Source organism: Monodon monoceros, unplaced genomic scaffold, assembly GCF_005190385.1.
Source record: "Monodon monoceros isolate NGI ecotype Baffin Bay Population unplaced genomic scaffold, NGI_Narwhal_1 Super_Scaffold_15, whole genome shotgun sequence".
Classification (NCBI taxonomy): Eukaryota; Metazoa; Chordata; class Mammalia; order Artiodactyla; family Monodontidae; genus Monodon; species Monodon monoceros.
The window spans coordinates 28,723,484-28,748,252 of record NW_021703771.1 but is presented as its reverse complement, the minus strand read 5'-3'; the positions used below and the strand labels follow the sequence as shown (position 1 = coordinate 28,748,252).

The 24,769-nt window shown below is 40.3% G+C and overlaps 1 protein-coding gene across 7 annotated transcripts in view; it reads right to left on the bottom strand.

The window, feature by feature from the left end:
- Positions 1-24,769, bottom strand: part of KLHL32 (kelch like family member 32) — a 233,436-nt gene that overhangs the window by 70,863 nt on the left and 137,804 nt on the right. For 5 of the 7 annotated variants that reach the window (XM_029224082.1, XM_029224077.1, XM_029224079.1 and 2 more), the window contains one exon: positions 11,422-11,637. The exons of 1 other annotated variant lie outside the window; for it this stretch is intronic. In XM_029224082.1, coding sequence (XP_029079915.1) covers positions 11,422-11,428 — 7 coding nt within the window. In that variant the 5' untranslated portion in view covers positions 11,429-11,637. The remainder of the gene's footprint in view (positions 1-11,421; positions 11,638-24,769) is intronic. One more of the 7 variants, XM_029224078.1, reaches the window with a different exon arrangement.

Sequence of the window (24,769 nt, the reverse complement as noted above, 5' to 3'; positions counted from 1 at the left end):
TGGAATGATACAATAAGGGTACATAATTAACAAAGTAAAAAGAATTATTAAAAACAGCCGGGGGCTTCCCTGGTGGCACAGTGGTTGAGAGTCCACCTGCCGATGCAGGGGACACGGGTTCGTGCCCCGGTCCAGGAAGATCCCACATGCCGTGGAGTGGCTAGGCCCGTGAGCCATGGCCGCTGAGCCTGCATGTCCGGAGCCTGTGCTCCGCAACGGGAGAGTCCACAACAGTGAGAAGCCCGCGTACCGCAAAAAACAAACAAACACACAAAAAAAACAGCCTGGAATTTTCCATGCAATATTTAGCAAAATTTGTCCCCTCATAGCTAGACCTCATTTTATGGGTTAATTGCTCACAGCAAAAGTATTGAGAATACACAAAATTCCCATAGTTCTACTTACATGTAAATATACCTCAAGCAGGATATTACTAAATCTGTCATATGACTTTCTGTAGCATTTCAAAGTTTTCATTTTGACTGTTTTTATAGGAGACAATTCTCAAAAGAAGATATCTGGCACATGGTTAAAACACAAGTATTTTCCAAATCCATCCTTGTTCTCCCACCAATTCCTTAAGCACCCCATCCTTCAGTCGTCACCTTACTTCTCATGTGCACAGAGGCGCCTCCAGCAAGCTTTATCAATGACCAGGCTCTGTCATCTCCTGAGGGCTTCGTTCTTCTCCCAGAGTGGCACTGGCTTTTAAGGCACAACTTCCTTCTGCCCGGAAGGTAGTTTGTATATTGGTCAAATAGGAGTGGCTCCGGGATACTGACAGCACATGGGATTTAAAAGATCTCCTGTTCACAGGAGGATGAAAAGCAGGCCAACCTGGGTCAATACCTGTTCTAACCTCTCGAATCCAAGAGGTGTGGAATTCATCATTCGAAAGCACTACACAGCCCCTCTACATGGCCTAAATTGTACAAGAGATGAAAAGAGCAGAAAGATTCTTCAGGGGACCTGGCAACCTGACAAATCAACCCCTTTGTTTACTCTTATTTACTCTTTCTATTGGGCTTCACTCCAGAGTATACAGTCCCAGCAGTGGGCAGAATAAGAAATCACTTACAGCCCTCGGCAGGTTCAATGTCATTCTCACAGCCAAACAGAGGGACGCCTAAAGTCTATCTGTCTCTTAACCAAGCGTCGTCCTTTCTGGATGGAGAAGTCTAGTTTTACTTTCAGCTGTAATTTTCCATCGTGATTGGCTGACCTATAGTCAATTTAGTACAATTAATGCCAAATTACATTGTAATTCACCTAGAATTACAAATTAAAAGCTATATTAAGAGCAAATGAATTAATCAAATTAATGATATTATGCTCACTTGTTTTAAAGTGTTAATAAGACAGGTCCTCCTAAAACGTTTAAACTTCAGTGCACCATCCATCACTACTTCAATTACCTGATTTCCTTGTGTGGCCAGAGGAGGTGGCATGTGGGCATTTCTCATCAACAAGAACACACACAAAGAAGGTAAGTGCATTCAGCCACCAGCTGGCCCGGCTCTTTTTAGCTTCTGTTCTTGAAGCATAAGTAATATCTGTGCCACTTACTGGAACTGACTTGCAATACTTCCTGTCGGGACTTCCCTGGTGGTCCAGTGGTTCACCTGCCAATGCAGGGGACACAGTTTCGAGCCCTCGTCCAGGAAGATCCCACATGCCGCAGAGCAACTAAGCCCGTGTGCCACAACTACTGAGACTGTGCTCTAGAGCCTGTGAGTCACAACTACTGAGTCCGCATGCCACAACTACTGAAGCCCATGCTCCTAGAGCCCATGCTCCGCAACAAGAGAAGCCACCACAGTGAGAAGCCTGAGCACCGCAACTAGAGAAAGCCCACGCACAGCAACGAAGACCCAATGTAGCCAAAAATAAAGAAATAAATAATAAAAATAAATTAATTATAAAAGAAATTTTTAAAAAAATACTTCCTATAGACAAAGGGGAACAATGCAAAAACCTGTGCTATATATCTTTAGAACCCATCAAATATTTTTTTTTCCTAAGAGAATTTTTCTTCCTGGTTATGTTTTGTCTACCAGAATATTGAAATCTGTTTTCATTCCTCCAGTGTGGCATCTCAAGTAACAAAGAGGCAGTCAGATTAAGGAGGAGAACCTCACCACAGAGAATGCATTACTCTGTACTGTGGACACAAAAGAAGTCTAAGAATTATCTTTATCTCTGAAGGCTGCCCACGATTACTCTCTTAGAATAGCCACCTTTCCCCTCCAGGTGTGTTGAGTTGAGAGATGTTCTTCCTTGTTTTCACTTGTAGCAGAAGTCCTGGAGGCAGGAGTGGGAGAAGCAGGGTGTAAGGATGTCAGTATTCAACAATAAATGCCAAGGCTTCCCCAGACTTCTCTTTGGAATATAAACAAGTCTAGAGCCTCCAGGTCGTTCCACGGCTAAGTTTAGATCCTCTCCTCTAGAATGCCCAGAACAGGTGATCTCCATGGTCTGACGTGGCCAACTGGCATGAACACCGTGGCCAGCAAGCACTCAACTGGCTTGATAAGGATCCCTATAGAAATAGTTTGGCGATGCAGGACATGGGGCACAGGCTCATTTCTACTGGAAAGAGACTAACGTTTATCAATACTAATGAATTAATCTTTTTCTCCCTTTCTCTTAAAGTCCATACCTAGGCCATCACCCAGCTGTCAATTTCTGCTGCATAAATTTCTCAATTTCAATATTCAGGCATAAAATGAAGATATCATGATGAATCATTTCCATTTGTTCCATCCACACTCTAACAACAGTCTGCAGACTTCCCACCACACAGTCTGTAGGGCTGCAGCAGAAATAACCCCACTCTAGGTTCTTCTTCACACTGATTTAAATCCCTTGATCAGATTTTTTTTTTTTTTTTTTGCGGTACGCGGGCCTCTCACTGTTGTGGCCTCTCCCATTGCGGAGCACAGGCTCCGGACGCGCAGGCTCAGCGGCCATGGCTCACGGGCCCAGCCGCTCAGTGGCATGTGGGATCTTCCCAGACCGGGGCACAAACCCGTGTCCCCTGCATCGGCAGGCGGACTCTCAACCACTGCGCCACCAGGGAAGCCCTCTTGATCGGATTTTTAAGTGATCCTCCCTTATGGGCTTTCTCTTCCTGCTTTATACTTTATCACTTTATACCCCGAAGGAATGAAAAGTGGTTCCCTACCTCTGCCAGAATTCGCCATTCACTCCTTCTCAACAAACCATCTAGGGCCTCAATTTTCCAGGCTCTGATAAAGAAAGACCCTCAGCAACACTTTCTTGTATGACTTTTATTAGAGTCATTTTTGCAACTTCCCAGAGCTGCACAACAGGTGAAAGTGAAAATTCGTAATTTATTAGGAAACGTATACTGCTGGTTCACTCATTATAGAGTAATAGGACCACTTCGACTTTTGAGAAGATGTATCAGGTACTTTGAGTTTCTGTTTTCTTAGAGATTTGGAGTATTTGAAGAGAATACAGTGAGACCCACATTGAAACCGTACTGTGAAGGGAGTCAACCATTTATCCTCTGTGAGTTTCCATTTCCTCACTTGTTAAAATCTGGGTAATACTTGCCTTATCAACCTTAACGAGGCTGATGAGAGACTTGAATGAGATTATGTGTGCAAAAATGCTTAAAAAGTATAAAGCTCTCTAAGGACTGTAAAAATTATCATTGCTGCTATTATTATTGATGAACTTCTATGCCTAGCCTCGAGGTTTCTACCTCATGTTTAGCATATAGTTGGGTTTTATTTTTAAATCCCTGATAATCCAGGTAGCAGCAATATTACTGCCGGCTACCAATGCATAAGTAATGTTTTCCAGTCATCTTTTTCCGTCTCACAGTAGCAACAACAAAAATATCAGTCTGGAAACAACATGAATCACAATGAAAATTAGAAGCAGAGAACATAAACATGTTATATCTCATAAATCACCTTGTTGTTCTGTTGTGCTCGTTTAAGAAAAAAAAAAAAAAGGAAGGAAAAAGAACTATTAACTCATGGGAACAGCAGCACATAAATACAAGTCAGGTCTCCATATTTTCTGACCATCACTGCCCCTCACAGCTACTTGACAACACAGGATCAGCTGGAGCAAAGTCCCTCTGAAATAAATGTGTCATGTGTCTCGCAAAGGCACATGCTCCAGACAAACAACAGCAAGGCCACTAGTCAAGCTCCTCAGGGATGAGTCCTCCCAGAGGAATCAGCTCCATGTAGATCAGGACGAATGACTAAATATACACTCTGGCAGCTCCGAGCACCAAGCCCTGAAATAGCAGACACACTCAGTGTCCAGCTGGGGGCGCTCCAAGGATCAAACATCCTCCAGGCACAACACTATTTGGGATGTGAACAAACCACTATTTATTCTCTTCACTAACATTTAGTAAAAAGGAAATGGAGATATCCTCATCTCATTTGTAGAAAAGACTGTAGCTACCTGGGAGGGACTGCCAGAAGTTTCAGGAAGAAAATTGAGAAGTGGTACACATTTAATTACTTTAAGGAATGGTAAGTAAAAAAATAAAACGAGATATCATGAAGAAGCCCAGAAAGTGCCTCTCCAAAAAAAAAAATAAATAAATAGTAATGAGACATGCATATATGAAATTAAACTGAGGAAGGGTGCAGATATGATGAAAAATTGCAATTTGGGCGGGGGGATGAGGGAATGAGAGTTCTCAGGTCACAATATTTTATGCCATTTCTAGTTACCAAGGTCCTAGCATTAAGAATGAGGACACCACTTAGCGGAATTTTTTGATTAAATGGTCACCCGCAGTTTGATTTCTTTGAGGCTTGGGCTGTACTACAGGGATTGACAAAGGTTTGCAAAGCTGTTTAGAGGGCACATACAATGAACAAGAATTACCAATGAAAAGAGCACTGAAGAAAAGGCAAAGGGACGCTGGGGGGTGTTGAAATGTCCAAACAAAAGGATTTCATTTTCCAATCCATCCATATCATTTCAACACGGCCTAAATTAGCACAGAAATCACTACTCTATTTGGCACAGGTCAGTCTCCACTGGGAAGGAATCGGGCACAGGGGGAAAGAATAGCAAGTGGAAAGTTCCACATCAGACTCTGTAAGATCCATGATAGCAGGGCCACATGGGACCTTTCTGCAACCGACTGCCCAGAACCCATCACGCAGCAGCAGCAGCGGTGCTTGAGAGCACGCGACTGGCTGGAGTAGACACTCGATGACTCTTTAAAATGAATGAAAGATTGAATTTAGCACATGGAGCAAAGAGTCAGAGTTAGCAACATGACACAGGCATGAAGGCAGGCAGAGCTGGCCATTACCCCTTCAATCTGCAGGCACTACACCAGAGAACAGGAATGGCCAAACCCTTCCTCATTTCTCTTAAAGTCATGGGATTAATTTGATGCACCTCTCCGTCCACCACGCCCAAGTATTTTTGCACTTCTATTATGAATTTAGAAGCTGTGGACCAAAGTGGGAAAAACCCAAGAATTAAAAGACGTGAATTTGATTTCTAGCTTTGTTACTTCAGTTTCCCATTTGTGACACAAAGCAAAGGAGCGCAAAGCAATGCGAGATGAAGAAGCACTCTGGAAACTGTGATGTGATATTCAAATGTGAAGTATTATGATAGTATTGTTGGACACACAGTACTGTTTGAAGTCCTTGCTTCTCCCTGGCCAGATGTGCATTTGGGACAGTTTATCATCTAAGAGATAAAAGACGAAAGCTGAGTATGTCACTAGTGTCCTCTATTTTCCAACTATAAAGGGATAGTAGCTTTTTGTTTGGGTTCACTTTCTGGGACTCCTTTTGAGGAAAATGATTAAATCAAACTCTAAGGTGGGTAGTTTGTGGAGTAGATAAAAGCCCAGAAGGGGCTTGTCAAAAAAAAAATCACCGCATCTGAGGTTGTTGACTACTCTAAACAGTGTGTGACTTACGTCTCTAGAGATATAAAGTGAATGTGTTATTAACAGATGCTAAAGTCTGATCTTGTCTGACATCAGTGATGTGACCACTGAATTGTTTGGTCCTGTTATCCACTGAAGTCCAGGCAAAGTTAGACTCAAAATATAAGGAGGAGCCCTCAACCCAAGGTTAATAAAGGAAGAAAATCACTGACATATGTACTATCCTTATAAAATAGAAAGATAAGGACTTCCCTGGTGACGCAGTGGTTAAGAATCTGCCTGCCAATGCAGGGGACACGGGTTCAACCCCTGGTCTCGGAAGATCCCACATGCCGCAGAGCAGCTAAGCCCACGCGCCGTAACTACTGAGCCTGCGCTCTAGAGCCCATGAGCCACAATTACTGAGCCTGTGCTCTAGAGCCTGTGAGCCACAACTACTGAAGCCTGCACGCCTAGAGCCCTTGCTCCGCAACAAGAGAAGCCACCACAGTGAGAAGCCCACGCACAGCAACGAAGAGTAGCCCCCGCTCACCGCAACTAGAGAAAGCCCACGCAAAGCAACAAAGACCCAATGCAGCCAAAAATTACTTAATCTTTAATTTTTTTAAAGTAAGATAAGTCCTCTTCACTAAAAGTAGGAAGCAGTTAATAGATTAATAATTAAAGGTAAATAAAACTCCACATTCAGAAATAAAGTTAAGATAAATCTCTTTAACCTAATAATTGAACACTTTTATAAAGCTTTTTACCCCAGGATCTAGCTTCTAACACTGTGCCCAGCATAATACCCATTTGTACTTCCACAAACTATCCATTTTTAAATGTCCTTCTTGTTTCTGCTTCTTCAGAGATAAAATAATAATCCAGAGAGCTAGATAATGGTTTAAAATCAGAAGGATCCCTCCCAATTGGGGTTAGACCTGGAGAGGGAAATGGAGTTAGCTCACCTGTACCCTGCCTTACATTCCATGGTTTGGGGCATTTAGTAGGTGCTCAATAAATACTGATGGATGGACAGCCACATTTTCTCCCTATGCTAGCAAATATAAGAATTTACATTATATTCAGGTTTTTCTACAAACTGTACTCTCATGGAAAGTAATCTCCTCCTCATTCTCGGAAAGGAGAACCTGAGATATAAAAGGCGGAGAATGTACTTTCCTGAGAAAAAACAGATTAGCCAGCACTTCCTATGAAATGAAAACAGACCTAATATGTGGGAGTGGTATGGAACAGTTTCATGATTTCACTCTAAGTTTTAGAGCAGTACCCCCTGGCTCAGTAGTCTGAAAATATACGTTGAATCTAACAAGAGAAATTTAACAGGGCCCTGTTGAAACCAAATCCTAAGTCAAAGCTAAAACCCAAAAGCAAAATACAACGGTGGAAATTTGCCAGGTCACGGATGCCAGTGACCTCATGCCCCATGTTTCTTCCTCGGCTGATTTGCTCATTTTTTAGTCTCCTCCTTCCTTGAGGCCAATAACCAATGTAGTGTCTTTCATCTGCAACCTGAGAAATTGCTGGCCTTGAACCCTAAGACCAAACTGTTGAGCTGAATCGAACTGAACTTTTTTAAAAAAGGATTTTTTGAGGGGACTTCTCTGTCCTTATATATCCAAAGTGTGTATATGCTATGGAGAACAGTATGGAGGTTCCTTAAAAAGCTAAAAGTAGAACTACCATATGACACAGCAATCCCACTACTGGGCATATACCCTGAGAAAACCATAATTCAAAAAGACACATGTACCACAATGTTCACTGCAGCACTATTTACAATAGCCAGGACATGGGAGCAGCCTAAGTGTCTATCTACAGATGAATGGATAAAGAAGATGTGGCACATATATACAATGGAATATTACTTCAGCCATAAAAAGAAATGAAACTGAGTTATTTGTAGTGAGGTAGATGGACGTAGAGTCTGTCATACAGAGTGAAGTAAGTCAGAAAGAGAAAAACAAATACCATATGCTAACACATATATATGGAATCCAAAAAAAAAAAAATGGTTCTGAAGAACCTAGAGGCAGGACAGAAATAAAGACAAAGACGCAGACGCAGAGAACGGACTTGAGGACACGGGGAGGGGGAAGGGTAAGCTGGGACAAAGTGAGAGAATATGTATACATACAGCTGATTCACTTTCTTATACAGCAGAAACAACACTGTAAAGCAATTATACTCCAATAAAGATGTTTAAAAAAAAAGTGTGTATATGGGGCAGTATCTACATTACCTGTGAATATAAAGTGAAGTTAACGAATTAGACCAAGTAGTTTCAGGCTATGGAAGGGGGAAAAAAAATGTCTAGGGGGGATGAAGAAGGCTTCTGTGAGAGAGGACACAAGATAAAGTTTTAAAAGATCAGATGGAAAAAAAGAGACAAAAAGCACGATCTTGGGGGATTTCATAGGTTTCCAAATCCACAGAATGGTTATCATGGACTGCAGCACATTTTAGCAGGAAAGGGACTGGATAAGGGACAGCAGGAAAAAGGAAAAAAAAAAAAAAAAAAAAAAAAAAAAAAAAAAAAAAAGTTTGTTCCCTGAGGATAACTTGATGGTTCTTATGACACATCTTTAGAGCCAAACTGCATGAAGTCTGGTGAATAGTAAAATATTGGGCCTTTTGCCAAATAAAGGGAATATCTCAGATTACATTATCAGTAGATTAGATAGTGGAAGAGCCACATGAGTAGATGTGTGTGTGTATGTTTGCTGCATTCTCACATAAGTTACCAGTTGCACATAATCAAACAGCACTACCCCTCCATCCGCTTTTCTATTACTTGTCCTACTTTGTGCCAATTTCCATTTTTCTCCCCAACACCCCTTGTTTCACTGTTCTTCTTTAAGACATGGGATAGGGATTTGTCAAAGTCAATGAGCACTTTATTACAGTGAGAACATTCCGTAATGAACAATTCAGCAATTTAATGAGATTCTGTAGATCTGTCTCCAGCCTGTCCATCAAGTTTCACTTCTATAAAGCACCCTGACACTAATCCTCTGGCATACCCAATCTGCACCCTGGGCTGAATATTAGATTCTTCCATGGTATATTGCATTACTAGTATAACCTCAGCAAAAATGATGAACTTAACTATACTTGAAGCAATATAACTGGACTGATTTGATTTTTATCTATTGGGTTGAGTGTGAGGGAATTAGTTATTTACTAAGATAAAGCAAAAACAGTTTCTTATTGCCTGCTGAATGATTAAATTGATAATATTTATGTGAGTCTTTTTTAATCCTTTCTTGAGGACCAGGTATAAAAAAAATTGCCTGCAGCAGAAAGCATCTTTTGAAATTCTACATTATAAAATTAGTAACATATTTAGAGAGGCAATTATGATAACTCTTTTTTTTTTTTTTTTTTTTGCGGTACGCGGGCCTCTCACTGTTGTGGCCTCTCCCATTGCAGAGCACAGGCTCCAGATGCGCAGGCTCAGCGGCCATGGCTCACGGGCCCAGCCGCTCCGCGGCATGTGGGATTTTCCCGGACCGGGGCATGAACCCATGTCCCCTGCATCGGCAGGGGGACTCTCAACCACTACACCATCAGGGAAGCCCTATGATAACTCTTATGTGAATAGTATGGAATTTTTTGGCCACTCACACATCTGTACATTACCATGTCGATATCGGGCAGTGCCTTCAACTGTGCCACAAGAAGAGAAGCCACAAGGACGGTTGGCTCACATCTCAATTAGGTTAGAAATAATTAAATACAGAATTCATTCTAAGTCTTTGTTTTTCCCTTTGGGAAGGAAAGAAAAATTTGGCAGTTCCTCACTTTGAGCTGACCAGAGTAATTCTGATGATTTGTGTTTTCCACAGATAATTAAAATTCATACCAAAAACTCACCCTCACCAACACATTTGACCTCTGCCTGAACAACCATTATGAGAAATACCTAAGAAGCAGAAAATAATTTATGGCTTATATTTTTTCACTGATACTTTCTTCTCAAGACAGCGTGGAATACTGGAGAGATGAGGGCAGGTGTCAACAAAGCTGGATGTGAAGGCTGGCTCTGCTCTGTAACCCTGAGGCAAGACACTGAAGCCTCGTTTTGCTTGTCTGGAGGATGGAATGATAAGAACCATCCTTCAGACCTGTTGTGATAAGTTAATAAGTCTGCAAAGAGCCCGAGTCCTGAAAGGCCCTCAGTACACTGCAGGCCTTATTATCCTCACTGGTGGAAGCAACAGTGAAGAGGGAAGTTGCTGATTAAAGTAAGATAAAGAAAGAACTAAGGGAGGGCTTCCCTGGTAGCGCAGTGGTTGAGAGTCCGCCTGCCGATGCAGGGGACACAGATTCGTGCCCCGGTCCGGGAAGATCCCACATGCCGCGGAGCGGCTGGGCCTGTGAGCCACGGCTGCTGAGCCTGTGCATCTAGAGCCTGTGCTCCGCAACGGGAGAGGCCACAACACTGAGAGGCCCGCGTACCGCAAAAAAAAGAAAGAAAGAAAGAAAGAAATGAAAGAAGGGAGAAAGGCACCGGGAAAATTAGCGATCAGTAGAATCAGATGGTGATAATTAACAGCTACCTATGCCTCCATCTTGTCCAGAATTAAAGTATTCTCTGAATGTCATTTGATAAGACACAAGGTATTTATTGTCTCATCAGCTAATAGAAGACTTCATATTTTCCCTTGTATTCTGTATATAAATATTTTTCAAATGATCATGAAATCTTGAAAGTATGGCACCCTAGAAGTAACAGGATGGCTTAGCCACTGCTTCAGAGTAAGACAGACAGTATAAGAAGCAGTGGAAGATGGGCTCTGACTGTTTCCCAAAGACACCGTGTGGATTGTTCAAGGATAGTCACTGGGGATGAGCAGAAATGGATTTCAATTGAATAATCAAATTGAAAACACAAAACATCCTCCTGTCCCCTAGGCAAAGGGTATCTGAAAAGAATGCTATGTCAGGTGAAAAAGCAGGGCTTCGGAAAATAGCAATGAATGCAGAATGAACTAAGGAGGGAGATTTTTCCACTGTTAAGGGAGGAGAGCTTCCTCTCATTTAAGGTCCCAGCTGCTCTCTACTGCAACAAAGAAATGTTTCTGAATTGTTTCCAGGAAAGCCCAGAATTTATTCTGATTCCATTGGTCTTAAATAGGCATAAATACCACTTTAACAATCCATCCTTCTCATATTCAGTTTAAGTAACTATGTTTCGCAGGGGAATAAAAACCCTTGACTCTTTCTGATGTAACCACCTTTGGTTCTGGGAAACCACGGTGAGGGTGTGAGGAATCTCACCTGCGATTCCCTGAGTTAAGCTGAGTGGGCTGAGGCCTCAAGCCTCAAGGGCTGGTGTTCTCCAGTTACTTGCCCATCACGGAACACTGACTTCTAAGACTTCGATTCCAATGTGGACCAAACCAGACAAAATAGTTGTCGTCGTTCCTCAACCCTTTAACATTTCATCATTCCTTTTAATCATGACTTCACGCCCAAAGAGGACCCATGCAGAGTGCCCTTACCTGCCATATCTGCTGTTCACTCAAGGAGGTCAGGCGGTCGCTCTTCAGGACCTCCTGAAGCAGACAATAAGGGAGCGTTAGAATGTCTTCTGGGCGACTCTTCAGGAGCTCAGAGAGATGTTTCACTAAGAAATCGATCACTGCCTTCTCCAACAAAGTGAGGTTAAAGAGGTCAGCAAGTCTGTACAGATCCAAGTAATTAAAGCTATTTAATTCCTGGTGCCAAAAAAAAAAAAAAAAAAAAAATGGAGAAAAGATCTCTTAGAAATCAATCCAAGAAAGAGCAAGCAAGAAATTCAGACTGACTCCCTCAAGTCTGCATGACAGGAGTGGGAGAAAGGGAACTGCGCTCCACTGATAATGTAAACAACATCAACATCATCCACAATTATACGGCTCTGGGCAGGGAACTGTTGTTCTAGAATTTAACGTTTTTCCTTACTTTGCCCCTCTTAAAACCAATATACTTAAAGACATCTTAAAAAAGGGACTGAAAGGGGTTTCTGGTTTTACTGGCTAAAATGTTACTTTGCAACTTTTTAGAAACATTTTACCAAAGAAAATGATTTGTCTACCATATTTTACAGCTTTCAGGTGGTAAGTTTTTTCTACTGAAGATAATATGAGGGCAGGTAGAGTGGGAGCCATGACTAGATGACAAAAACTATAGCCCTACTCTTTTTCTAAAACTTCAAATTAAGTACAAATTTGAGTTAAAAACAACCTATCCTGACTTAATGAGCTAACAACCTATCCTGACTTAATGAGCTAAAACAAAGATTTTTACATGTAAAGTCTCAGGAAATGAAGACATCTCACAGATTCCTGTCCTGAATAAATTCTATATTGAATCCACCTGAGATGGACGATTTATAATTGTTCTTTGCTTTTTGTTAGCCTCAAAAATTCAGGCAATCAATGACAATCTTTTCAAAGAGTTTCTATAGCAATGCTTCATTGTGGGGGGATTCTACCTGTTTCTACAAGTTCTCAAACTCAGAGCCAGAGCTCTAAAATAATGCCCCCAGAGAGCCAGGACACTGGTGAAACCTTTGCCTTGTAACTCTGCAAGAACCATAGTGGGCATGCAGGTTTGTTGATAGAAATCTTACATATTTCAAGTAGATTGAGAGTGGGCTGTGTCCTAGTTTTCCCTCATTTTCAACTTGCAATTATTATTACAATATTTTCTAGTAACTTAAGGAATGCAGAATACCATCAGATAGCTATTTTACTCCATTGATTTATTAAGTATTTTCAACATACTTATCCCTTTTTCTAGTAATCTAACAGTATTAAGAACTCTTTCTAAAATCTTTATTTTCTATTTTAATGTATCTGTTTCCATAAAATTTTAAGGTTTAAAGGAATATGTTCTAAATCGGCACTGTCCAACATGGTAACCACTAGCCACATGTGGCTACTGGGCATTTGAAATGTGGCTAGTGTGATTTGAGATGTGCTGTAAGTGTTAAATATATACTGAAAGCAAGGAGTAAGAAAAATAGAATATAAAATGTCTCATTAATAATTTTTACATTGATTGTATGTTGAAATGGTATTATTCTGGATATAGTGGATTAAATATATTATTATCATTAATTTCACCTGTTTCTTTTTACTTTTAATGCAGCTACTAGAAAATTTAAAATTAACATATGTGGCTTCCATTAAGTTTCTATTGTACAATGCTGTTCTAAATAATGAAATGTATAATGAAGAAAGTGTAAAAACAGATCTTAGAGAAACAGCTGCATCATCACCACAGCTACCTGATTCTTTTGTTCGTTTGTTTTGTTTTGTTTTACTTTAGATTCTATTTCTTTTGGTGGGAGATGACACTTTAATTACATTCCTAACAGGAGTCAAGCTAGATGATTTCAGGAATCAGCCATAACATTTTGGCTCTTAATAGCTCTACTGGCCAACACAATTGAAAAGGAATAAATACTTATCTATAAAATGAAGTTTACCACAGTTGACCACTAAAATCCATTACAACTCAAATTTCTAAGGGTCCACTCATAGCCATTCAATTAAAATATCTGGGCTTCCCATCCAGCAGATTTTATCAAAGGAATACTACATATTTTGCCTCCAGCATCAGGTTTTTCAAGTAATGTTTAAACTTATTCTTCAAATCTTACTTTTTCCTATTGGTAAATTCTACTACGGGAGGAAAGAAGATGTAACCCTTGCACATGGAGCTTCCACAACGAACTTTAGGACCATCTCCTCGGGATGAATACGTTATTTCTGGTCAATACATCTATGAAGCCAGTTTAACTGCTCCAGCACCCTGGATACGATTTCAGTGTCCCAGTAAGTCACTCTGCAGTCCCCCAGACGCGTGATGGGGGTCGGGGAGCGATGTCAGTGCCTTTCAGGTGCCCTGGGCGCATGCGCAAGCCCTGGTTCAAGGTCCTAGGGCAGCGCCCAGCCGCATCACACAGAAAGATGAGCATACAGAGGCGGAAACAAGCAAGCTCTGTAAAGTAAAAGGTGGACAGGCACAGCTGAGGAACAGTGTTTTTTTTCCCACTTGTTCTGTCAAAAAGACGTATACGTCTATGAGTTTGGGGCTGGATTATGTAGCAGCAATCAAATATTCTTTATTAAGCAACTTTATATCTTTGTATAGAGACACTGGGTTTCTTCTGATTAGAAGCCTGCAACTTAAATACAGGCCAATTCAAAACTGCAGACAACCGGAGAATTAATTTAATTTAATACAGAATTTTAAAAAGTGTGCTTCTTTTCTGCTGTGTTTCTTTTGAATGTAATTATTTAATGCCTGCTTCCACAGTCCTGAAATGTTTTTGTTTCCTAAGGGTATAATTTTATATAACTCCCAAACCCAATCTAACACAGCATTTGATATTAGTGGAGAACTAAGGCTAAATGCATAAGTGTCAATGGCTAAGTGAAGAGCAAAGGGGAACTGAACTGACACATACCCGTGTACAAGAAAAACAGCTGTTAAAAGTCTGCTCCTGGACTTCCTTGGTGGTGCAGTGGTAAAGAATCCGCCTGCCAAAGCAGGGGACACAGGTTTGAGCCCTGACGTGGGAAGATCCCACATGACCCGGAGCAATTAAGCCCGTGCGCCACAACTACTGAGCTTGCGCTCTAGAGCCCGTGAGCCACAACTACGGAAGCCCATGCGCCTAGAGCTCACGCTCCGCAACAAGAGAAACCACCGCAATGAGAAGCCCGCGCACCACGACAAAGAGTAGCCCCCGCTCGCTGCACCTAGAGAAAGCCCGTACGCAGCAATGAGGACCCAACACAGCCAAAAATAAATAAATAATTTTTTTAAAAGTCTGCTCCCTATCTTTACCTTTTCATTTCTCCTCTCTTCTGCTTAAAAACATAATTTCCCCAAATCTCCTGTGCTTTTTATGTATGTCAAAGGTTTCCGTTCCCCTTGCCATGCATACTTAGCACCTCGGTAGTTACACTGTGTAAACTGGGGAGTTGGGGAAAAAAAGAAAACCTTCATTGAGGTCTTGATACCACAATATACGTTCCTCGTACTGGAGCCAATGTGTTTATGTGAGTCTTAAGCAAAATCATCACTTCTTGTTCTTTTGGCTAAGACCATATGCAAGCAAAATAATCACCAATAATGATGCTTTTAAGGATTCCCATTAATGTGATTAAGGAGGTGGGAAGCAATGGTTAAACTGCATTAAATGCTCACCCGTAATACTCTGCATGGAAAAAACAGCATCACTGTTATGAAAGTAGTGCCATTACGTTTCTGGTTATAAAAAGTAATAAATTTGTCCATTTCATAAAATTCAGGAAGTACAAAGTATGGAAAAGAAAACAAAAATGATTCATATTTCCCCATGCAGAGATAATCACTATTAATGCTTTTGTATATATTTCTAGACTCTTTTGAAAGAAGTCTTTTATATATCAAAGAAAGAGAAAGAACAATTGTATTCAGGAACAGAACAAACTGTCAACAGCCATAGGCACTTGGAGGCAACCCAGGTTTGTGGAGAAGAGCAAAGGCCATAGAATCAGGTAGACCTGGTTAAAATCCAGTGCAAATTCTTATCATTGGCTATGACCCTGGGTCAGTCACTGATCCTCTGTTATTCCCCATTTACGAAATGGAGAGTTCACCCAGTTCATAGGGTCATTGTGGAGATAGTGAATCAAGAGCACTTACCGCACGGCTTGGCACATGGAAAGCAGACAGTAGATTTGGCAGGCAAGGAACAATAAAGTACATTTGAGCATTGTTGTTTGGCATCCATAATCCCTGATTCATCACTGATGCAAGGAGGTCAAAATAGAGAATGCGGTCCCTTTAGATATCAAAGTCTTAAGTAAGCTGCACCATTAAATCAGGGAAAAGGAGCATAGCCAGAGTAAAAACCATGCAATTGAGTTGTAAACTGATTACATGTTAATGCCTCTCACATCTATTTTATTAGCCCAAATCTCTCTCCTAAGCTCTGAATTCATTTTCCCAACTGCCGATAAGAGGACATCTTCTCTTGGATATTCCACAGCTATACTGAACTCAACATGCCCACATTGAACTTATTTTTTGCAAACTTGCATCTTCTCCTTGTTCTAGTTATGAGATTGTCTCCCTTCTCTTACACTCTGTGACGCAGAAATCCAAGTGCCCAGGTAGAGGCAGTGGTTTTGAATTGAAGTTACAGCTCAGCGACAAGAAACTCTCTTGAGTGAAAGGAAAATCTTTTTCTTTTATTTTTCTAAAAAGGTTTCATTTCTGTCACACTGCTTCTCACTTGAAATTTCATTTCTATTCAGAATTATGGTGCATACATTGTTGTTCTTTGGGGAATCTTTTTAAATAGTATTTATTTTCCTCTGGTTTAGGGCTATTTGGCTTTTCTCTTCCCTTCTATTTGTTTCCTATAGTGTGAACGACAAGTTAAATAACAGAAGAAGAACCATAAAATGTGTCCCCAATACTATACCAGCTATGGAATAAAATAAACACCAGTTTTCCAAGTGCAATAATTCTTAAACCTTATATATTCCCCAAATTCAGTCTTTTGGTGTGGCCTATTTCTCTAATTAATTAAAATGGTTATTCCCCAGATTAACTATTGAATATGGTAGGGAAAAGAAAGCACAAGAAAGGGAAATACTATTTTATTTTGGCTTACATTCAAATGTAATTACTTTTGTGAGGCAAATTATTGGGTGGTGAGGACATGAGTGGGAGGAAGTAGGGCAGTTTGGGGGAGTAGGTAAACCCTATGGCCCTTTTACCAAACCAGGGGAGGCAAAAAAGTCCACCTTTGTGTTGGATGTCTCCTGGTGGGGTTCTCATCTGTAGCTGAGTGACTGGCCACTGTATTAGCAAGAGTCTTTCAATATCCCAATTAAGCAAGTACTAATAATTAGTGATGAAACTCCATACAAGACTCTCTTTATATTATAAAGAAAGGTTAGAGAAGATTTAAGCCTATCCCTGAACCAATGTCACCCAGACTCACTCACATTCTAATACACTTTCTTGAATGGGAGAAAATGGTGCAGGCTTATAGCTGAGGTCTGCATGTTCACTGCACATAATCCACAGCCTAGCTCATGTATGCCACAGCCTAGAGATGTGTTGATGTGTGCCAACAGTGATACAAGCTGAGAATCAATAATGCATATTTCTAATACATAGTCTATCTTAGTTTCAGTCACACCCATGCTGTGTCCCAGCCTGTCAGTAACCCCTTGACCATCCAGCACTGCAGTTTAATCATAGCCCTGGCAGGGGAATTATGTGGAACACAGAAAATCTGTCATCTTGTGACTGCATCTACTGTAGACTATCCCCAAAATCTGCCCCACAAATACTCTTCCTCAAATCTAAGAGTCCTTGTTAAACTGACAAGGTTAGGAAATCTGATGAAGACACTTTAATACTAAGGATACCCATGCAAAACATGGCCTTAATAACACCTGTTTCTCTTGTTGGCTCATGTAATTCTGAGAACATTACTAACTTACAAAACAAAAATAAGCATCAGCAACCTGGACTATAAGAATGGAAAACTATGACCTATGCTCAAGATAGTAAGAAACCTCTCTCAAGGTCAAAATAAAAGTAAATGCCATTTTGATTTCCTGAATTCCCTCCTCCCCCCTTCTAAGATAACCAAATTGAACAGGATTCCACATTTTTCTAGGTAATAACACTCAAAAGATGTGACTATTTTGACAATGCTGTGTTTCACTGTTATAATTATAACGCTTCTTTTCCAATTATTGATGCTCTTCACTTATACCCCCTTCAAAATGTCACCTCCATTACCACATGTCAATACTTCACTACAGATAAAGATGGTCAGGAGAGATAGTGATTTCTATGCCTCTCATGTAATAGCATGCATGAAACTTGAAGTTCTATTATAAAATGTTGATATTACATCACATTCTGAGGAGTCCTCTAAATGAGAAGTCACCCTTGTTACAGAAGTCAAGAAATCTTTTTTTAAAAACTATTCCTGGGACTTCCCTGGTGGCACAGTGGTTAAGAATCTGCCTGCCAACGCAGGGGGCACTGCTTCGAGCCCTGGTCCAGGAAGATCCCACGTGCCGCGGAGCAACTAAGCCCGTGCGCCACAACTACTGAGCCTGCGTTCTAGAGCCCGTGAACCACAACTACTGAGCCCGCGTGCCACAACTACTGAATCCCACGCGCCTAGAGCCCGTGCTCCGCAACAAAAGAAGCCACTGCAATGAGAAGCCCATGCATTGCAACAAAGAGTAGCCCCCGCTCACCGCAACTTGAGAAAGCCCGCACACAGCAACGAAGACTCAATGCCGTCAAAGATAATTAATTAATTAAAAAAAAAAACAAAACTATTCCCAAATAGATTCAAAATAACCTGATACAGGGAGTCTGCATATAATCAAATCAGCATGATCTGAATTTTAGCAATGTTAACCAAAAGTTAAATAAAACTATTGTACCGGCTGCTTATAGAGACCAAGTACCAAGTTAGACATAATAAATCTGAAGCCCTTTATCAGTAAGTCCTAATGCTTCCCACTTCAAGTCTCCTGTCACATACCAACGAACTTGTCACTAAGCTATTCGTGCATGTTATCTTCCAATAAGTAAAAACATTCCTAGTAAACTAGTAAGAAGGTTTTACACCTTATGTTTTTGGTATCCTGTACAATGCCAATCACAATGCTTTATCACAGACTGTAATTTAAAAAGTATTTGTTGGGGCTTCCCTGGTGGCGCAGTGGCTGAGAGTCCGCCTGCCGATGCAGGGGACGCGGGTTCGTGCCCCGGTCCGGGAGGATCCCACGTGCCGCAGAGTGCCTGGGCCCGTGAGCCATGGCCGCTGAGCCTGCGCGTCCAGAGCCTGTGCTCCGCAGCGGGAGAGGCCACAAAAGTGAGAGGCCCGGGCAACACCCCCCCAAAAAAAAAGTATTTGTTGGATTATGAATTTTAAAAAGCAACATGTTTTTAAAAAGTTGTTTTTTGTTTTTGTAAAAAGCACCCCCACGACTTCAAATGGAAAGAGGAAATGACAGTTTGGGTATAGGTCTCATTTTACAGTTGGGCAAAATGAACAGATTGCTCACAATTAAGTGAGAATGGTGCTCTCAAATATTTGATCTGAACTTAGAAAATTCTCTCTTGATGCTAACTACCCATCAGGGCTTTTGTATAATCGGTTAACATGGGGGAACACCCACTTGTGGTGCCAGATGCATCAGGCCTGGCTTCCACAGTGAATCTCGGGTCTCCTGTCTTTTTACATGTTGATTTTTCTTTCCTTCTTAGAATGTCAAAAAGGAACCTTACTTCTCTTTGTATTTAGTGGTAACCAGAAATATATAAATGTCTATGCTGTTTGCCAAAAGTATATCAAGCATTATCAGTGTTGGGGAGGAAGATGACAACCGGAATTAGATTCCTCTTCCTAAGCAAGACAGACCACTCCAGCGGGAAGTATTGTTCCTTCTTCTGACTTCTCATTTCAGGAGCTACTTGTATACTTGAATATTTACTTAACCCTTTGCCACTGATTACGTACTTTCTCCCCTAGTTGTGTATAAAAGTACAGACTGTATCTGTACTTCTTTAGATCTTCCTCTCAGTCTTCACAAAGAGCACTTTATAAATTTTGATGGATGGACAGTGGGTAGATAAGAAAGAATATCAGACCTTTAAAAAGTCAACTTTTATTGCCTTTACTTCTTAGTTTTACAGGAAAACATTGATTCTCCTCCTCCTCTAAAATTATTCAAATATTTAAAATATTTGAATAGTAAATATTAAATAAATTGATTAAATATTTTAATCTTTAAATATTAAAAACGCCTAGAACGTTAGCCACTCTGGAAATAAATATGGCAGCCCAGAAAGAGAGAGAGAGAAAAGAAATAGCTATTGCCTAAACTCTTCACAACTGTATGCTGACTTGGGGCTACCATTCGATAGCAGGTGTATTGTCATTTTATTCTTTATGACTCAGAAAGATTATAAGTTCAACTTGTTGTGCATGTTTATTTGAGTTTATAATTTTATATTTTCCCTGTCGCTTTCACTAGGCTGTAAGTGTGGAGACAAGGAACTGGCTGCATGCTTAGTTTGGAGTTGTAGAAAAAGCACACGATTTTTTTTGTTTTAAAGAGTTGTTAAAATAATTTCATTAGTGTATCAGTCAAGGCTCTCCAGAAAAATAGGAGATACACAGAGAGACAGATTTTAAGGAATTGGCTCACAAGATTGTGTGGGCTGGCAAATGTGTACAGCAGGTCAGCTGGCTGGTAACTCAGGCAGGAGTTGAAGGTACAGTCTTGAGTCACAGATTTGTAGATCAGGCTCGCTGGCTGGAAATTCAGGCAGCATTTCTGTGTTACAGTCTTGAGGCACAATTCCTTCTTCTTCAGGAAGTCTCAGTTTTTATTCCTAAGGACTTCAACTGATTGGATGAGGCCCGCTCATCAAAAGTGGTCTCCTTCATTTAAAGTCAACAGATTTTAGGAAAGCACGTGATTTGAAGCTGACACATATGGATAGCCCCAGCAAGAGATTAACATCTCATTAGAAAAATCGGAAAGGTGATCTGTGATAAGGATTTCCAAAAACATATGTAAAGTACCTTCCACATAGTAGATGCTCAACATACAGTAGCTGTCTCATTATTATTATTCCCTTTTAAAAATACTACCAACAGTGCTTAAGCTATAGCTTTGCATATTCCACAAATTTTACTCACTGATAGGGTAAAGAGAAGAAAACATTGAATGTCTAATATGGACTTTGTTTTTCTACAAATAACAGCAAAAATCAAAGTTGTTGTGTAACATCATTCATTTCTTTTGTACTTAAAAGACACTTCACCAGAGATAAAAAAAGGAGAACAGATTGAGACATTATACTGGACCATCATCAAGTATGTATTACTATAATGTACTCTGGTTCCCATGTTCTATATTACACACAGCAGAAAAGACACACAGAGAAATCTAAGGATGGAGGAGCTGCATTTCTTTATGACCTTATTTGAAAGATAAACTCCTTGGAGAAATACAATTTATTCAGATTATCAAGACCCTGCTGTGCAAATCTACATTCTGGGAGCACACTATGGAGATCAAAAAATATTTACTTTATTCTGTTGGGTATAAAAGCTTTTAATGAATGCATAATTAAGGCAAAAAAGAGTGTATACAGCTTTAGAAATTCCACTTCTGAGCCAAGCCATTAATATCCAAGGCACCATACCCAGTTGTGATTCCACCTGTTTCCTAGTTGGATTACAACCTAGTTATAAATCAAGGTATTACATGACTACACGACCTGGTGCTGCAGAAAAGGACTGCACTCCAGGACTAGAGAAAGCAACATAAAGGGCTTTGTTGTGGATGTGTGGCGAAGGGCTGGCCCTTTGGAACATGTTGAAACAAACAAATAAACAAAACCCAAAACCTTGGGATGAATTATGTAGGAAAAAAGTCATCATGCATATCATGTACATAAAGGGACCTGTAAGTTTTCTCCATAATATCTTATATTAGAGTTGATGGGATAAAATCTAACAGTTATGGAAGAAAAAGTGAGCAAATCATTGATAATGCAGGCCAGATTATTTGTGATATGATAAAATAATGTAAAACCAGGTATTTTTATTTGTATAAATATAGAGATATAGTTATATTTGTATACAAACAAACATATCTGGACAGTTGAATGCAACTATATATTCATGTATTGATACAAATATGCATATGATACAGTGTGATTAAACTAAAACAAAACATTAGCAGCAATCCAAAAATACAAGAAAAAAACCCAGCATGCTCTAATTCTTGGAGTCTTTGAAGGCCTGTTTAAATATATTTGTGCTGTATAACAGAGGAATTCTACAATTAGGTTACTAGTACATTTTCATAATCAACTGTATTCATAATATCCAAGGCTCATGAATAATTTCATATTGTTCCTTGGGAAAGTCTCTAGTAAGCTGGAAATCCAGTATGAAGGAAGCACAGAGACACAGCCATCATCAACAACTAATAATTCTGGCCCCAGTCACGATGTGCTGCAAAATGCTATTGCAAAGTTTACTAGAGCTGTCTCAGCACATCAGGTGATTACCACTGAATTATGGACTATAAAGAGGAAATTAATGTATACTTTTCTTTCTTTAATCAAAAATAGTCCATCTGAGCAACTGGTGCTTTAAAACGAAAATTGCAATAATCACAAACCTTTTTTGAACGATGAGAGGCAAAATCAGGTTAAAATTTTTTTAAAGAATAGTAGAGCCTGGAAGTAATTCTGGTATATTCCCTTACTTAGTGCTGCTACCCAAAGTCAGCTGCTGAAAATTAGCTCAATTCTGCAGAATTTCAATAATCTCTCAGTTATCCACATAGACTTTCGTCTTAATCATTATTATACATAAGAATGAAGACTGGTAAGGTTTTCTGTTTCAAGTCTTCATTGTTTTGGCTTTTTATATTTTGGATGTTATGCAGGGTATATAATATCAATATTTTACATATTTATATATAATGTAAATTATTCATATATTTATAACTGGGACCAGTTCAATTTTTTTTTTTAATTTTATTTATTTATTTATTTATGGCTGTGTTGGGTCTTCGTTTCTGTGCGAGGGCTTTCTCTAGTTGCGGCAGGTGGGGGCTACCCTTCATCGCGGTGCGCGGGCCTCTCACTATCGCGGCCTCTCTTGTTGCGGAGCACAGGCTCCAGAGGCGCAGGCTCAGTAATTGTGGCTCACGGGCCTAGTTGCTCCGTGGCATGTGGGATCTTCCCAGACCAGGGCTCGAACCCGTGTCCCCTGCATTGACAGGCAGATTCTCAACCACTGCGCCACCAGGGAAGCCCATGACCAGTTCAAATTTATCTAGATATTATGACACTTTCAAAATCTGAATATCAGTGACTTAACAGGCTGGTAACTGATGTGAATTGAGGTGGCAAGAGCATCTGAAGCAGTGGTTCTCAAACTGTGGTCCCCAGACCAGTAACATCAGCATTACCTGGGAACTTGTTAGGATACAGATTCTCAGGCTCCTCCTCAGACCTCTTGAATCAGAAACTCTATGGGTAGGGCCCAGCAGTCTGCTTTAACCAGCTGTTCAGGTGATTCCACACACAGTCAAGTTTAAGAACCACTGATACAGAGTACACATTTGAGTGAAGAAAGAAATGACTCTGACCTGCATAAATATATTCTTACAGCGGAACAAGACGCATGACCCCACTCCCTCATCCCAGACGCTGAAGTGGGCAAACATTATACTCAGCGTATGGGGCTGAGGCCACAGTACCTGAAGCTGAACTAACGACACAGATAAGCAGTCATTTCCCAGGGCCTGAGCACGTGTCCCTCGAAAGGCAGCAAGGAAAAGGTCGGCAGCCTGCTCTAAAGGAGATTTGGGGAGGGAGAGTGAGAAAGGGGGTGGGGGAGATGTCTAGGAAGGAAAGACACCTGGAGAGAGGGAGGCATATGGACAGCAGTCTCCTTGTAAGGACTAACTTAGATCTTCCTTCTGTTAAACAAATGCACTGCCTGTATTTCCTCTAGTCGGGGAACTTAGGATACCATGCAACTGTATTACAGAAAATTCCTATCACAGGGAACTCTCTTGGCACATGTAGAAGGAACGCAAACAAATATGCGTTTCTAAGCAACTACTATGCACTAGAGCTAGAAATAAAAGATTTTTCCAATTTCTCCTTGAATTCTGTATATGAGGATGCAGCAATATGTTTTATTTACAGGAAGGGCAGGGGAAACAATAAAACGAAACTTCCTATTTAAAAGCAGCAACGCCATTGTATATATGTGCCACATCTTCTTTATCCATTCATCTGTTGATGGACACTTAGGTTGCTGCTTATATACAATGGAATATTACTCAGCCATAAAAAGAAATGAAATTGAGTTATTTGTAGTGAGGTGGATGGACCTAGAGTCTGTCATACAGAATGAAGTTAGTCAGAAAGAGAAAAACAAACACCGTATGCTAACACATATATATGGAATCTAAAAAACAAACAAACAAAAATGGTCATGAAGAGCCTAGGGGCGAGACGGGAATAAAGACACAGACCTACTAGAGAATGGACTTGAGGACACGGGGAGGGGGAAGGGTAAGCTGGAACAAAGTGAGAGAGTGGCATGGACATATATACACTACTAAATGTAAAACAGATAGCTAGTGGGAAGCAGCCGCATAGCACAGGGAGATCAGCTCAGTGCTTTGTGACCACCTAGGGGGTGGGACGGGGAGGGTGGAAAGGAGGGAGACGCAAGAGGGAAGAGATATGAGGATATATGTGTATGTATAACTGATTCACTTTGTTATAAAGCAGAAACTAACACACCATTGTAAAGCAATTATACTCCAATAAAAAATAAATAAATAAAAAAGTAGCAACACCAAGTATTATGTTGCTTTTAAAAGCATCAATTTTTACTATTTACTAAAGTATAATTTCAGTGTGATGTTTTCACTTATCAGAGACAGGGAGAAAGTGATGGTTCATATAATTATTTGTGACTTTTTTTTTCTAAAACAATACAGGCACTTCTACAAAAGCTAAGAGAAGTGACGCAAAGGAAAAATACCTTTTACAGAATGGTTATTATTTCCAAAATATTCAGGAACAGCCTGGTCCAACATGCTGTTGATTGGAAGTAGGTAGTAAAGTTTGTGACATTTCCAGGAATGAAGAAAGACAGGAGTGACGGAAGTGGGTAGGAAGGTTAACTGTGGAATTAATAGAGAAATTCACAAGTGAAGCATGCAATTCTATTGGCTCTGGTTTTCAGGGTACCTACTGTGTGAAGGA